At 48.2% G+C, this 15,000-nt stretch overlaps 1 protein-coding gene across 1 annotated transcript in view; it reads left to right on the forward strand.

Moving 5' to 3' along the window:
* Positions 1 to 15,000, forward strand: part of LOC123732149 (maternal embryonic leucine zipper kinase) — a 34,159-nt gene that overhangs the window by 3,659 nt on the left and 15,500 nt on the right. Inside the window, exons 5-11 of the mRNA XM_045711495.1 lie at positions 186 to 329; positions 1,953 to 2,021; positions 3,857 to 3,949; positions 6,668 to 6,766; positions 8,200 to 8,268; positions 8,464 to 8,562; positions 14,368 to 14,454. Of these exons, the coding sequence (XP_045567451.1) occupies positions 186 to 329; positions 1,953 to 2,021; positions 3,857 to 3,949; positions 6,668 to 6,766; positions 8,200 to 8,268; positions 8,464 to 8,562; positions 14,368 to 14,454 (660 nt within the window). The remainder of the gene's footprint in view (positions 1 to 185; positions 330 to 1,952; positions 2,022 to 3,856; positions 3,950 to 6,667; positions 6,767 to 8,199; positions 8,269 to 8,463; positions 8,563 to 14,367; positions 14,455 to 15,000) is intronic.

Raw genomic sequence — 15,000 nt, forward strand, 5'->3', positions numbered from 1 at the left:
AGAGACTAATACCAAGATATACATGATCCTGAAGGTAGGACCCCCCCCATCAGCATGTCTGTAGACTGTACCACGTTATAGAGACTAATACCAAGATATACATGATCCTGAAGGTAGGACCCCCCATCAGACAGACCAGCCCCAATATGAACCTCTCTTCTTCCCCTCCTCTTCTTCTTCTCCAGTATTGTCCAGGAGGAGAGCTGTTTGACTACATCATCGCTAAGGACCGTCTGTCTGAAGAGGAGACAAGAGTGTTCTTCAGACAGATCGTTTCGGCGCTGGCCTACGTCCACAGCCAGGGGTACGCCCACAGAGACCTGAAACCGGTAGGTAACCGGGGATACGCCCGCAGAGACCTGAAACCGGTAGGTAACCAGGGGATACGCCCACAGAGACCTGAAACCGGTAGGTAACCGGGGATACGCCCACAGAGACCTGAAACCGGTAGGTAACCAGGGGGTACGCCCACAGAGACCTGAAACCGGTAGGTAACCGGGGATACGCCCACAGAGACCTGAAACCGGTAGGTAACCAGGGGTACGCCCACAGAGACCTGAAACCGGTAGGTAACCGGGGGATACGCCCACAGAGACCTGAAACCGGTAGGTAACCAGGGATACGCCCACAGAGACCTGAAACCGGTAGGTAACCGGGATACGCCCACAGAGACCTGAAACCGGTAGGTAACCGGGGATACGCCCACAGAGACCTGAAACCGGTAGGTAACCGGGGATACGCCCACAGAGACCTGAAACCGGTAGGTAACCGGGGATACGCCCACAGAGACCTGAAACCGGTAGGTAACCGGGGATACGCCCACAGAGACCTGAAACCACCGGTAGGTAACCGGGATACGCCCACAGAGACCTGAAACCACCGGTAGGTAACCAGGGGTACGCCCACAGAGACCTGAAACCACCGGTAGGTAACCGGGGATACGCCCACAGAGACCTGAAACCACCGGTAGGTAACCGGGGGATACGCCCACAGAGACCTGAAACCGGTAGGTAACCGGGGATACGCCCACAGAGACCTGAAACCGGTAGGTAACCGGGGATACGCCCACAGAGACCTGAAACCACCGGTAGGTAACCGGGGATACGCCCACAGAGACCTGAAACCACCGGTAGGTAACCGGGGATACGCCCACAGAGACCTGAAACCACCGGTAGGTAACCGGGGATACGCCCACAGAGACCTGAAACCGGTAGGTAACCGGGGATACGCCCACAGAGACCTGAAACCACCGGTAGGTAACCGGGGATACGCCCACAGAGACCTGAAACCACCGGTAGGTAACCGGGGATACGCCCACAGAGACCTGAAACCACCGGTAGGTAACCGGGGATACGCCCACAGAGACCTGAAACCGGTAGGTAACCGGGGATACGCCCACAGAGACCTGAAACCACCGGTAGGTAACCGGGGATACGCCCACAGAGACTGTGTGGGTGTCTGTAATACGTGTATATAGTTAATACCTGGTATATATTATAATACGTGTATGGAACTACTGTTAATGCTTCCCTCCCTTCTCCCTCCCTCTCTCCCTCCCTTCTCTCTCTCTCTCCCTCCCTTCTCTCTCTCTCCCTCCCTCCCTTCTCTCTCTCTCCCTCCCTCCCTTCTCTCTCTCTCCCTCCCTTCTCTCTCTCTCCCTCCCTTCTCTCTCTCTCTCCCTCCCTTCTCTCTCTCTCCCTCCCTTCCTCCCTCCCTTCTCTCTCTCTCTCCTCCCTCTCTCTCTCCCTCCCTTCTCTCTCTCTCTCTCTCTCTCCCTCCCTTCTCTCTCTCTCCCTCCCTTCTCTCTCTCTCTCCTCCCTTCTCTCTCTCTCTCCCTCCCTTCTCTCTCTCTCTCCCTCCCTCTCTCTCTCTCTCTCTCTCTCTCTCTCTCTCTCTCTCTCTCTCCTTCTCCCCTCCTCTCTCTCCTCTCTCTCCTCTCCCCCCTCCCTCAGGAGAACTTGTTGCTAGATGAAGACCACAACCTGAAACTGATAGACTTTGGTCTCTGTGCCAAACCCAAGGTAACCACCCTGCCATGTTGTCTCAGTGATGTGTGTCAAGGCTTAGTGGTCGTTGTCTATAAATATATAGATTTCATTCATGTGTTTTGTGTGCTATTTCCTGTCTAATCACTGTGTTTATAGATGGGGTGGTCGCTGTGTTTATAGATGGGGTGGTCCTGTCTAATCGCTGTGTTTATAGATGGGGTGGTCCTGTCTAATCGCTGTGTTTATAGATGGGGCGGTCCTGTCTAATCGCTGTGTTTATAGATGGGGTAGTCCTGTCTAATCACTGTGTTTATAGATGGGGTGGTCCTGTCTAATCACTGTGTTATAGATGGGGTGGTCCTGTGTTTATAGATGGGGTAGTCCTGTCTAATCGCTGTGTTATAGATGGGGTGGTCCTGTGTTTATAGATGGGGTAGTCCTGTCTAATCGCTGTGTTATAGATGGGGTGGTCCTGTGTTTATAGATGGGGTAGTCCTGTCTAATCGCTGTGTTTATAGATGGGGCGGTCCTGTCTAATCACTGTGTTTATAGATGGGGTGGTCCTGTGTTTATAGATGGGGTAGTCCTGTCTAATCGCTGTGTTATAGATGGGGTGGTCCTGTGTTTATAGATGGGGTAGTCCTGTCTAATCGCTGTGTTATAGATGGGGTGGTCCTGTGTTTATAGATGGGGTAGTCCTGTCTAATCGCTGTGTTATAGATGGGGTGGTCCTGTGTTTATAGATGGGGTAGTCCTGTCTAATCGCTGTGTTATAGATGGGGTGGTCCTGTGTTTATAGATGGGGCGGTCCTGTCTAATCGCTGTGTTATAGATGGGGTGGTCCTGTGTTTATAGATGGGGTAGTCCTGTCTAATCGCTGTGTTTATAGATGGGGCGGTCCTGTCTAATCACTGTGTTTATAGATGGGGTGGTCGTATCTGTGTTTATAGATGGGGTGGTCCTGTCTAATCGCTGTGTTTATAGATGGGGTAGTCCTGTCTAATCGCTGTGTTTATAGATGGGGTGGTCCTGTCTAATCGCTGTGTTTATAGATGGGGTGGTCCTGTCTAATCGCTGTGTTTATAGATGGGGTGGTCCTGTCTAATCGCTGTGTTTATAGATGGGGTAGTCCTGTCTAATCACTGTGTTTATAGATGGGGTGGTCCTGTCTAATCGCTGTGTTTATAGATGGGGTAGTCCTGTCTAATCGCTGTGTTTATAGATGGGGCGGTCCTGTCTAATCGCTGTGTTATAGATGGGGTGGTCCTGTCTAATCACTGTGTTTATAGATGGGGTGGTCCTGTCTCATCACAGTCTCTCTTTTATAGGGGGGTCTGGGATATGAGCTGATGACCTGTTGTGGTAGTCCAGCCTCATCACAGTCTGTCTTTTATAGGGGGTCTGGGATATGAGCTGATGACCTGTTGTGGTAGTCCAGCCTCATCACAGTCTGTCTTCTATAGGGGGGTCTGGGATATGAGCTGATGACCTGTTGTGGTAGTCCTGCCTCATCACAGTCTGTCTTCTACAGGGCGGTCTGGGATATGAGCTGATGACCTGTTGTGGTAGTCCAGCCTCATCACAGTCTGTCTTTTATAGGGGGTCTGGGATATGAGCTGATGACCTGTTGTGGTAGTCCAGCCTCATCACAGTCTGTCTTTTATAGGGGGTCTGGGATATGAGCTGATGACCTGTTGTGGTAGTCCAGCCTCATCACAGTCTGTCTTTTATAGGGGGGTCTGGGATATGAGCTGATGACCTGTTGTGGTAGTCCAGCCTCATCACAGTCTGTCTTTTATAGGGGGTCTGGGATATGAGCTGATGACCTGTTGTGGTAGTCCAGCCTCATCACAGTCTGTCTTTTATAGGGGGGTCTGGGATATGAGCTGATGACCTGTTGTGGTAGTCCAGCCTATGCCGCTCCAGAACTCATCCAGGGGAAATCCTACATCGGCTCTGAGGTGAGACACCTGTTGGGGGGAATATAATATATCTGGCTGTGTGAATATAATGAGTGTGTGTGTGTGTATAAACACACACACACACACACACACACACACACTACCGTTCAAAAGTTTGTGGTCACTTAGAAATGTCCTTGTTTTTGAAAGAAAAGCAAATTGTTTGTCCATTATAAAATAACATTAAATTGATCAGAAATACAGTGTAGTCATTGTTAATGTTGTAAATGACTATTGTAGCTGGAAACGGCTGATTTTTAATATGGAATATCTACATAGGCGTACAGAGGCCCATTATCAGCAACCATCACTCCTGTGTTCCAATGGCACGTTGTGTTAGCTAATCCAAGTTTATCATTTTAACCTCTATGGGCTAGGTGGGACGCTTGCAAAAACTTCAATTTTTCAAACATATGACTATTTTACACCATTTTAAAGACAAGACTCTCGTTAATCTAACCACACTGTCCGATTTCAAAAAGGCTTTACAACGAAAGCAAAACATTAGATTATGTCAGCAGAGTACCCAGCCAGAAATAATCAGACACCCATTTTTCAAGCTAGCATATAATGTCACATAAACCCAAACCACAGCTAAATGCAGCACTAACCTTTGATCTTCATCAGATGACAACCCTAGGACATTATGTTATACAATACATGCATGTTTTGTTCAATCAAGTTCATATTTATATCAAAAACCAGCTTTTTACATTAGCATGTGACTAGCATGTGACTAGCATTCCCACCGAACACTGCCTGTGAATTTACTAAATTACTCACGATAAACGTTCACAAAAAACATCAATTATTTTAAGAATTATAGATACAGAACTCCTCTATGCACTCGATATGTCCGATTTTAAAATAGCTTTTCGGTGAAAGCACATTTTGCAATATTCTCAGTAGATAGCCCGGCATCACAGGGCTAGCTATTTAGACACCCAGCAAGTTTAGCACTCACCAAAGTCAGATTTACTATAAGAAAAATGTTATTACCTTTGCTGTTCTTCGTCAGAATGCACTCCCAGGACTTCTACTTCAATAACAAATGTTGGTTTGGTCCCAAATAATCCATTGTTATATCCAAACAGCGGCGTTTTGTTCGTATGCGTTCAAGACACTATCCGAAAGGGTAAATAAGGGTGACGAGCATGGCGCATTTCGTGACAAAAAAATTCTAAATATTCCATTACCGTACTTCGAAGCATGTCAACCGCTGTTTAAAATCCATTTTTATGCCATTTTTCTCGTAAAAAGCGATAATATTCCGACCGGGAAATTGTTTTTATTACAAAGAGAGTGAAAGTAAAAGCATGCTATCCCCTCATGCACGAGCCTCAGTCTAATGGCCCTCTGATAGAGCACTTGCCAAACGCGCTAATGTGTTTCAGCCTGAGGATGGAATTACATCGTTCAGCTTTTTCCCGCCTTCTGAGAGCCTATGGGAGCCGTAGGAAGTGTCACGTCATGCCAGAGGTCCCCTGTATTTGTTAGAGATGATCAAGGAGGGCCAAGAAATGGTCAGACAGGCCACTTCCTGTAAGGAATCTTCTCAGGTTTTGGCCTGCCAAATGTGTTCTGTTATACTCACAGACACCATTCAAACAGTTTTAGAAACTTTAGGGTGTTTTCTATCCAAAGCCAATAATTATATGCATATTCTAGTTACTGGGCAGGAGTAGTAACCAGATTAAATCGGGTACGTTTTTTATTCGGCCGTGCAAATACTGCCCCCTAGCCCCAACAGGTTAACAGGCTAATTGATTATTAGAAAACCCTTTTGTGATTATGTTAGCACAGATGAAAACTGTTGTTCTGATTTTTAAAGAAGCAATAAAACTGGCCTTCTTTAGACTAGTTGAGTATCTGGAGTGTCAGCATTTGTGGGTTCGATTACAGGCTGAAAATGGCCAGAAACAAAGAACTTTCTTCTGAAACTCGTCAGTCTATTCTTGTTCTGAGAAATGAAGGCTATTCCATTCGAGAAATTGCCAAGGTACGACATCTTCAGTACAACGCTGTGTACTACTCCCTTCACAGAACAGCACGAACTGGCTCTAACCAGAATAGAAAGAGGAGTGGGAGGCCCCGGTGCACAACTGAGCAAGAGGACAAGTACATTAGAGTGTCTAGTTTGAGAAACAGACGCCTCACAAGTCTGGACAATAAATGTGCATTTCTCAGTGACCACAAACTTTTGAACGGTAGTTATGTGTAATGTGTGTGTTGTGTTACCAGGCTGATGTGTGGATATATAGTGTGTGTGTGTGTGTGTGTGTGTGTGTGTGTGTGTGTGTGTGTGTGTGTGTGTGTGTGTGTGTGTGTGTGTGTGTGTGTGTGTGTGTGTGTGTGTGTGTGTGTGTGTGTGTGTGTGTGTGTGTGTGTGTGTGTGTGTGTGTTGTGTTACCAGGCTGATGTGTGGAGTATGGGTGTACTGCTGTTTGGATATATAGTGTGTGTGTGTGTGTGTGTGTGTGTTGTGTTACCAGGCTGATGTGTGGAGTATGCGCGTACTGCTGTGTGGATATATAATGTGTGTTGTGTTACCAGGCTGATGTGTGGAGTATGGGCGTACTGCTGTGTGGATATATAATGTGTGTGTGTGTGTGTGTGTGTGTGTGTTGTGTTACCAGGCTGATGTGTGGAGTATGGGCGTACTGCTGTGTGGATATATAATGTGTGTGTGTATATAATGTGTGTGTGTTGTGCCACCAGGCTGATGTGTGGAGTATGGGGGTACTGCTGTTTGCTCTGCTGTGTGGATATCTGCCCTTTGACGACGACAACTGTATGGTTCTCTACAGGAAAATCACTGTAAGATACTCTCTCTCTATTGGTCAAGTTACAGGGTAGTTATTAGATCCTCTCTCTCTATTGGTCAAGTTACAGGGTGGTTATTAGATCCTCTCTCTCTATTGGTCAAGTTACAGGGTTATGTTATTAGATACCCTCTCTCTATTGGTCAACTTACAGGGTTATGTTATTAGATACCCTCTCTCTCTATTGGTCAACTTACAGGGTTAGGTTATTAGATACCCTCTCTCTCTATTGGTCAAGTTACAGGGTGGTTATTAGATACCCTCTCTCTCTATTGGTCAAGTTACAGGGTTATGTTATTAGATACCCTCTCTCTCTATTGGTCAACTTACAGGGTTATGTTATTAGATACCCTCTCTCTCTATTGGTCAAGTTACAGGGTTATGTTATTAGATACCCTCTCTCTCTATTGGTCAACTTACAGGGTTGTTAGCTTGGTATCCAAGGTAACGTGACAGAACGTGGTTGTTAGCTAGGTATCCAAGGTAACGTGACAGAACGTGGTTGTTAGCTAGGTGGGAAAACATTTAGCGCCACTAATATAGTTCAGAACTGTTTCTCTGGTTCAACCAGGACGGTTTGTTTTCTCTGGAGAAAGGGTTCAACCAGGACGGTTTGTTTTCTCTGGAGAAAGGGTTCAACCAGGACGGTTTGTTTTCTCTGGGGAAAGGGTTCAACCAGAACGGTGTGTTTTCTCTGGGGAAAGGGTTCAACCAGGACGGTTTGTTTTCTCTGGAGAAAGGGTTCAACCAGGACGGTTTGTTTTCTCTGGAGAAAGGGTTCAACCAGGACGGGTTGTTTTCTCTGGAGAAAGGGTTCAACCAGAACGGTGTGTTTTCTCTGGAGAAAGGGTTCAACCAGGACGGTGTGTTTTCTCTGGAGAAAGGGTTCAACCAGGACGGTGTGTTTTCTCTGGAGAAAGGGTTCAACCAGAACGCTGTGTTTTCTCTGGAGAAAGGGTTCAACCAGAACGCTGTGTTTTCTCTGGAGAAAGGGTTCAACCAGAACGCTGTGTTTTCTCTGGAGAAAGGGTTCAACCAGAACGCTGTGTTTTCTCTGGAGAAAGGGTTCAACCAGGACGGTGTGTTTTCTCTGGAGAAAGGGTTCAACCAGGACGGTGTGTTTTCTCTGGAGAAAGGGTTCAACCAGGACGGTGTGTTTTCTCTGGAGAAAGGGTTCAACCAGGACGGTTTGTTTTCTCTGGAGAAAGGGTTCAACCAGGACGGTGTGTTTTCTCTGGGGAAAGGGTTCAACCAGGACGGTGTGTTTTCTCTGGAGAAAGGGTTCAACCAGAACGGTGTGTTTTCTCTGGAGAAAGGGTTCAACCAGGACGGGTTGTTTTCTCTTTTGCTCAACTAAATATTTGGGCTACGTGTGAAAGCCAGATCCAAAGCCCTGGTGTAAAACTAACCTCCGCGTTAATGTTCTAGAGAGGTACATACAACAACCCTCACTGGCTGTCTCCTGGGAGCATCCTGCTGCTCAACCAGATGATGCAGGTACACACACACACACACACACACACACACACACACACACACACACACCCAAACCTCCTCTTGCTCTTTTGATTTTGCCATATGATCAGGTTTTGTATAGGAGGAGTTATTGAGTGTGTGTGTGTGTGTGTGTGTGTGTGTGTGTGTGTGTGTGTGTGTGTGTGTGTGTGTGTGTGTGTGTGTGTGTGTGTGTAGGTGGATCCTAAGCATCGTGTGACCATCAAACAACTCCTAGACCACCCCTGGATGACGTCTGGCTATGACAGCCCTGTGGAGTGGCACAGCAAGCAACCTGTAAGAACACTCACACACACACGCACGCACACACACACACACACTCACACGCCTGAGAACGCGCCTAAGAACACACGAACACGCCTTTTTGTTTTTCCTTGTACGTTTTGAGGTTGGACTTTAGCTCGGATGGCGACTCGATTGGTGTCACCTCGTTAGTCAGGATGTGTTTCACCTCGTTAGTCAGGATGTGTTTCACCTCGTTAGTCGGGATGTGTTTCACCTCGTTAGTCGGGATGTGTTTCATCTCGTTAGTCGGGATGTGTTTCATCTCGTTAGTCGGGATGTGTTTCACCTCGTTAGTCGGGATGTGTTTCACCTCGTTAGTCGGGATGTGTTTCACCTCGTTAGTCGGGATGTGTTTCACCTCGTTAGTCGGGATGTGTTTCACCTCGTTAGTCGGGATGTGTTTCACCTCGTTAGTCGGGATGTGTTTCACCTCGTTAGTCGGGATGTGTTTCACCTCGTTAGTCGGGATGTGTTTCACCTCGTTAGTCGGGATGTGTTTCACCTCGTTAGTCGGGATGTGTTTCACCTCGTTAGTCGGGATGTGTTTCACCTCGTTAGTCGGGATGTGTTTCACCTCGTTAGTCGGGATGTGTTTCACCTCGTTAGTCGGGATGTGTTTCACCTCGTTAGTCGGGATGTGTTTCACCTCGTTAGTCGGGATGTGTTTCACCTCGTTAGTCGGGATGTGTTTCATCTCGTTAGTCGGGATGTGTTTCACCTCGTTAGTCGGGATGTGTTTCATCTCGTTAGTCGGGATGTGTTTCACCTCGTTAGTCGGGATGTGTTTCACCTCGTTAGTCGGGATGTGTTTCACCTCGTTAGTCGGGATGTGTTTCACCTCGTTAGTCGGGATGTGTTTCACCTCGTTAGTCGGGATGTGTTTCACCTCGTTAGTCGGGATGTGTTTCACCTCGTTAGTCGGGATGTGTTTCACCTCGTTAGTCGGGATGTGTTTCACCTCGTTAGTCGGGATGTGTTTCACCTCGTTAGTCGGGATGTGTTTCACCTCGTTAGTCGGGATGTGTTTCACCTCGTTAGTCGGGATGTGTTTCACCTCGTTAGTCGGGATGTGTTTCACCTCGTTAGCCGGGATGTGTTTCACCTCGTTAGCCGGGATGTGTTTCACCTCGTTAGCCGGGATGTGTTTCACCTCGTTAGCCGGGATGTGTTTCACCTCGTTAGCCGGGATGTGTTTCACCTCGTTAGCCGGGATGTGTTTCACCTCGTTAGCCGGGATGTGTTTCACCTCGTTAGCCGGGATGTGTTTCACCTCGTTAGTCGGGATGTGTTTCACCTGTGCTGGTCCAGGTGCTATTTAAGGGTGGCTGACCCAGTTCTGCAGTGGTCTGGATAGATGTGGAGGGTTAACTCCTTTAGTGGTCTGGATAGATATGGAGGGTTTAACTCCTTTAGTGGTCTGGATAGATGTGGAGGGTAACACCTTTAGTGGTCTGGATAGATGTGGAGGGTAACTCCTTTAGTTGTCTGGATAGATATGGAGGGTTAAACTCATTTAGTGGTCTGGATAGATGTGGAGGGTCGAAGCCTTTAGTTGTCTGGATAGATGTGGAGGGTCGAAGCCTTTAGTTGTCTGGATAGATGTGGAGGGTCGAAGCCTTTAGTGGTCTGGATAGATGTGGAGGGTCGAAGCCTTTAGTTGTCTGGATAGATGTGGAGGGTCGAAGCCTTTAGTGGTCTGGATAGATGTGGAGGGTCGAAGCCTTTAGTTGTCTGGATAGATGTGGAGGGTCGAAGCCTTTAGTGGTCTGGATAGATGTGGAGGGTCGAAGCCTTTAGTTGTCCTGATAGATGTGGAGGGTCGGAGCCTTTAGTTGTAGACCAAATCCTTTATCTCATTTGGTTTCGCTCCAACTTTTTGCTTTCTGTCTTTCAGTTTGGTGTTGGTTTATCTTTTGTTTTCCTCGACTTGGGAAAATTATTGTGCGTCTCATGTTGGGTGTCTTTTAGGTCCCAGTTGTTGCTAGTCATCTTTCAGTGGACCCCCCATGAGTCTTTCAGTGGACCCCCCCATGAGTCTTTCAGTGGACCCCCCATGAGTCTTTCAGTGGACCCCCATGAGTCTTTCAGTGGACCCCCCCATGAGTCTTTCAGTGAACCCCCCATGAGTCTTTCAGTGGACCCCCCATGAGTCTTTCAGTGGACCCCCCCATGAGTCTTTCAGTGGACCCCCCCATGAGTCTTTCAGTGGACCCCCCATGAGTCTTTCAGTGGACCCCCCATGAGTCTTTCAGTGGACCCCCCATGAGTCTTTCAGTGGACCCCCCCATGAGTCTTTCAGTGGACCCCCCATGAGTCTTTCAGTGGACCCCCCCATGAGTCTTTCAGTGGACCCCCCATGAGTCTTTCAGTGGACCCCCCATGAGTCTTTCAGTGGACCCCCCCATGAGTCTTTCAGTGGACCCCCCATGAGTGTCTTTCAGTGGACCCCCCATGAGTCTTTCAGTGGACCCCCCCATAGAGTCTTTCAGTGGACCCCCATGAGTCTTTCAGTGGACCCCCCATGAGTCTTTCAGTGGACCCCCATGAGTCTTTCAGTGGACCCCCCCATGTGTCTTTCAGTGGACCCCCATGAGTCTTTCAGTGGACCGGGTAGCCTGGAGGCAGGTAGTCTGGTGGTTAGAGGAGGCGGGCGGCCCGGGCGGTTAGAGGAGGCGGGCGGTTAGAGGAGGCGGGCGGCCCGGCGGTTAGAGGAGGCGGGCGGTTAGAGGAGGCGGGCGGCCCGGCGGTTAGAGGAGGCGGGCGGTTAGAGGAGGCGGGCGGCCCAGCGGTTAGAGGAGGCGGGCGGTTAGAGGAGGCGGGCGGTTAGAGGAGGCGGGCGGCCCAGCGGTTAGAGGAGGCGGGTGGTTAGAGGAGGCGGGCGGCCCGGCGGTTAGAGGAGGCGTACCTGTTAAATGTTGAAGACACATTTCAGTTAAATACATTCTGGCGGTTAGAGGAGGCGGTTAAATACATTCTGGCGGTTAGAGGAGGCGGTTAAATACATCCTGGTGGTTAGAGGAGGCGGTTAAATACATCCTGGTGGTTAGAGGAGGCGGTTAAATACATTCTGGTGGTTAGAGGAGGCGGTTAAATACATTCTGGTGGTTAGAGGAGGCGGTTAAATACATTCTGGTGGTTAGAGGAGGCGGTTAAATACATTCTGGTGGTTAGAGGAGGCGGTTAAATACATCCTGGTGGTTAGAGGAGGCGGTTAAATACATTCTGGTGGTTAGAGGAGGCGGTTAAATACATCCTGGTGGTTAGAGGAGGCGGTTAAATACATTCTGGTGGTTAGAGGAGGCGGTTAAATACATTCTGGTGGTTAGAGGAGGCGGTTAAATACATTCTGGTGGTTAGAGGAGGCGGTTAAATACATTCTGGTGGTTAGAGGAGGCGGTTAAATACATTCTGGTGGTTAGAGGAGGCGGTTAAATACATTCTGGTGGTTAGAGGAGGCGGTTAAATACATTCTGGTGGTTAGAGGAGGCGGTTAAATACATTCTGGTGGTTAGAGGAGGCGGTTAAATACATTCTGGTGGTTAGAGGAGGCGGTTAAATACATTCTGGTGGTTAGAGGAGGCGGTTAAATACATTCTGGTGGTTAGAGGAGGCGGTTAAATACATTCTGGTGGTTAGAGGAGGCGGTTAAATACATTCTGGTGGTTAGAGGAGGCGGTTAAATACATTCTGGTGGTTAGAGGAGGCGGTTAAATACATCCTGGTGGTTAGAGGAGGCGGTTAAATACATTCTGGCGGTTAGAGGAGGCGGTTAAATACATCCTGGTGGTTAGAGGAGGCGGTTAAATACATTCTGGTGGTTAGAGGAGGCGGGCGGCCCGGTGGTTAGAGGAGGCGGTTAAATACATCCTGGTGGTTAGAGGAGGCGGGCGGCCCGGTGGTTAGAGGAGGCGGTTAAATACATCCTGGTGGTTAGAGGAGGCGGTTAAATACATTCTGGCGGTTAGAGGAGGCGGTTAAATACATCCTGGTGGTTAGAGGAGGCGGTTAAATACATCCTGGTGGTTAGAGGAGGCGGTTAAATACATTCTGGTGGTTAGAGGAGGCGGTTAAATACATTCTGGTGGTTAGAGGAGGCGGTTAAATACATTCTGGTGGTTAGAGGAGGCGGGCGGCCCGGCGGTTAGAGGAGGCGGGCGGCCCGGCGGTTAGAGGAGGCGGTTAAATACATCCTGTTGGTTAGAGGAGGCGGTTAAATACATTCTGGTGGTTAGAGGAGGCGGGCGGCCCGGTGGTTAGAGGAGGCGGTTAAATACATTCTGGTGGTTAGAGGAGGCGGTTAAATACATCCTGTTGGTTAGAGGAGGCGGTTAAATACATTCTGGTGGTTAGAGGAGGCGGTTAAATACATCCTGGTGGTTAGAGGAGGCGGTTAAATACATTCTGGTGGTTAGAGGAGGCGGTTAAATACATTCTGGTGGTTAGAGAGGCGGCGGTTAGAGGAGGCGGTTAAATACATCCTGTTGGTTAGAGGAGGCGGTTAAATACATTCTGGTGGTTAGAGGAGGGCCGGTGGTTAGAGGAGGCGGTTAAATACATTCTGGTGGTTAGAGGAGGCGGTTAAATACATCCTGTTGGTTAGAGGAGGCGGTTAAATACATTCTGGTGGTTAGAGGAGGCGGTTAAATACATTCTGGTGGTTAGAGGAGGCGGCCGGCGGTTAGAGGAGGCGGTTAAATACATCCTGGTGGTTAGAGGAGGGCGGCCCGGCGGTTAGAGGAGGCGGTTAAATACATCCTGGTGGTTAGAGGAGGCGCGGCGGTTAGAGGAGGCGGTTAAATACATCCTGTTGTACAACTGACTAGGTATCCCCCTTTTCACCCTAAACACACATTAGTGCTTTTTGAGGTTTCGGTTTGATTATAATTTATTATTTAAAGTATCACGGTTTTCTGTTTCGATTATATATATAATTTTTAAAACATTTAAATTCACTGTGTGTTGAGTCCCATGATGGTCGTGACTGTCCAGTACTGCTGATCTTAATAACATATTTCAGTTGTTACATTGTCTATATTACATTTAGTTTTATTTAATGACTTTATTACTTCATTCCAAAGTCATCATTTCATTTCTATAGAGCTGCTGTTTGATTAAAAATCACTATTTCAGTAGTTCTTCAAGGTAAATAAGACTTTTATGACTGTTGAATACCAAATATCAATCATTTAGATCCTGTATTTTCAGGTAGAGATACGTCACGAAAGACACGTTTGAGCTCAGAAAAAACGGAATAAAATGGTATTCTAGTAATTGAACCCCCCCCCAAAAAATTATTTGCGTTTTATTATTTATTTTACGTAAAAATAAAAGTTAAATAACCAACATTTCATTTAATCACTCAGATTAATGTATTGTCTCTGTCCCCCCCTCTCCTCTCTCCTCTCTCTCTCTCATCTCTCTCTCTCCTCTCTCTCCTCTCTCTCTCTCTCTCTCTCTCTCTCTCTCTCTCTCTCTCTCTCTCTCTCTCTCTCTCTCTCTCTCTCTCTCTCTCCTCTCTCTCCTCTCTCTCTCTCCTCTCTCTCTCTCCTCTCTCTCTCTCTCTCCTCTCTCTCTCTCTCTCTCTCTCTCCTCTCTCTCTCTCTCTCTCTCCTCTCTCTCCATCTCTCTCTCTCCCCCTCTCTCTCTCTCCTCTCTCCTCTCTCTCCTCTCTCTCTCTCTCCCCCTCTCTCTCCTCTCTCTCTCTCCCCCTCTCTCTCCCCTCTCTCTCCATCTCTCTCTCATCTCTCCATCTCTCTTTCTCTCTCTCTCATCTCTCCATCCCTCTCTCTCCTCTAGTTGGGTTATATAGATGAGGACTGCATCACTGAGATGTCCGTCAACCTGAAGAACTCCAGGCAGAGCAGCCTACAGCTGGTCAATGAGGTATTATTAACCAATCAGGCTTCATCAGTAGTGGTAAGGGGGGGGTTCATAAGTAGTGGTAAGGGGGGGTTCATAAGTAGTGGTAAGGGGGGGTTCATAAGTAGTGGTAAGGGGGGGGTTCATAAGTAGTGGTAAGGGGGGGTTCATCAGTAGTGGTAAGGGGGGGTTCATCAGTAGTGGTAAGGGTGGGGGGTTCATAAGTAGTGGTAAGGGGGGTTCATAAGTAGTGGTAAGGGGGGTTCATCAGTAGTGGTAAGGGGGGGTTCATCAGTAGAGGTAAGGGGGGTTCATAAGTAGTGGTAAGGGGGGGTTCATCAGTAGTGGTAAGGGGGGGTTCATCAGTAGTGGTAAGGGGGGTTCATAAGTAGTGGTAAGGGGGGTTCATCAGTAGTGGTAGGGGGGTTCATAAGTAGTGGTAAGGGGGGGGTTCATCAGTAGTGGTAAGGGGGGGTTCATCAGTAGTGGTAAGGGGGGGTTCATCAGTAGTGGTAAGGGGGGTTCATCAGTAGAGGTAAGGGGGGGTTCATCAGTAGTGGTAAGGGGGGG

Source organism: Salmo salar, unplaced genomic scaffold, assembly GCF_905237065.1.
Source record: "Salmo salar unplaced genomic scaffold, Ssal_v3.1, whole genome shotgun sequence".
Taxonomy (NCBI): Eukaryota; Metazoa; Chordata; class Actinopteri; order Salmoniformes; family Salmonidae; genus Salmo; species Salmo salar.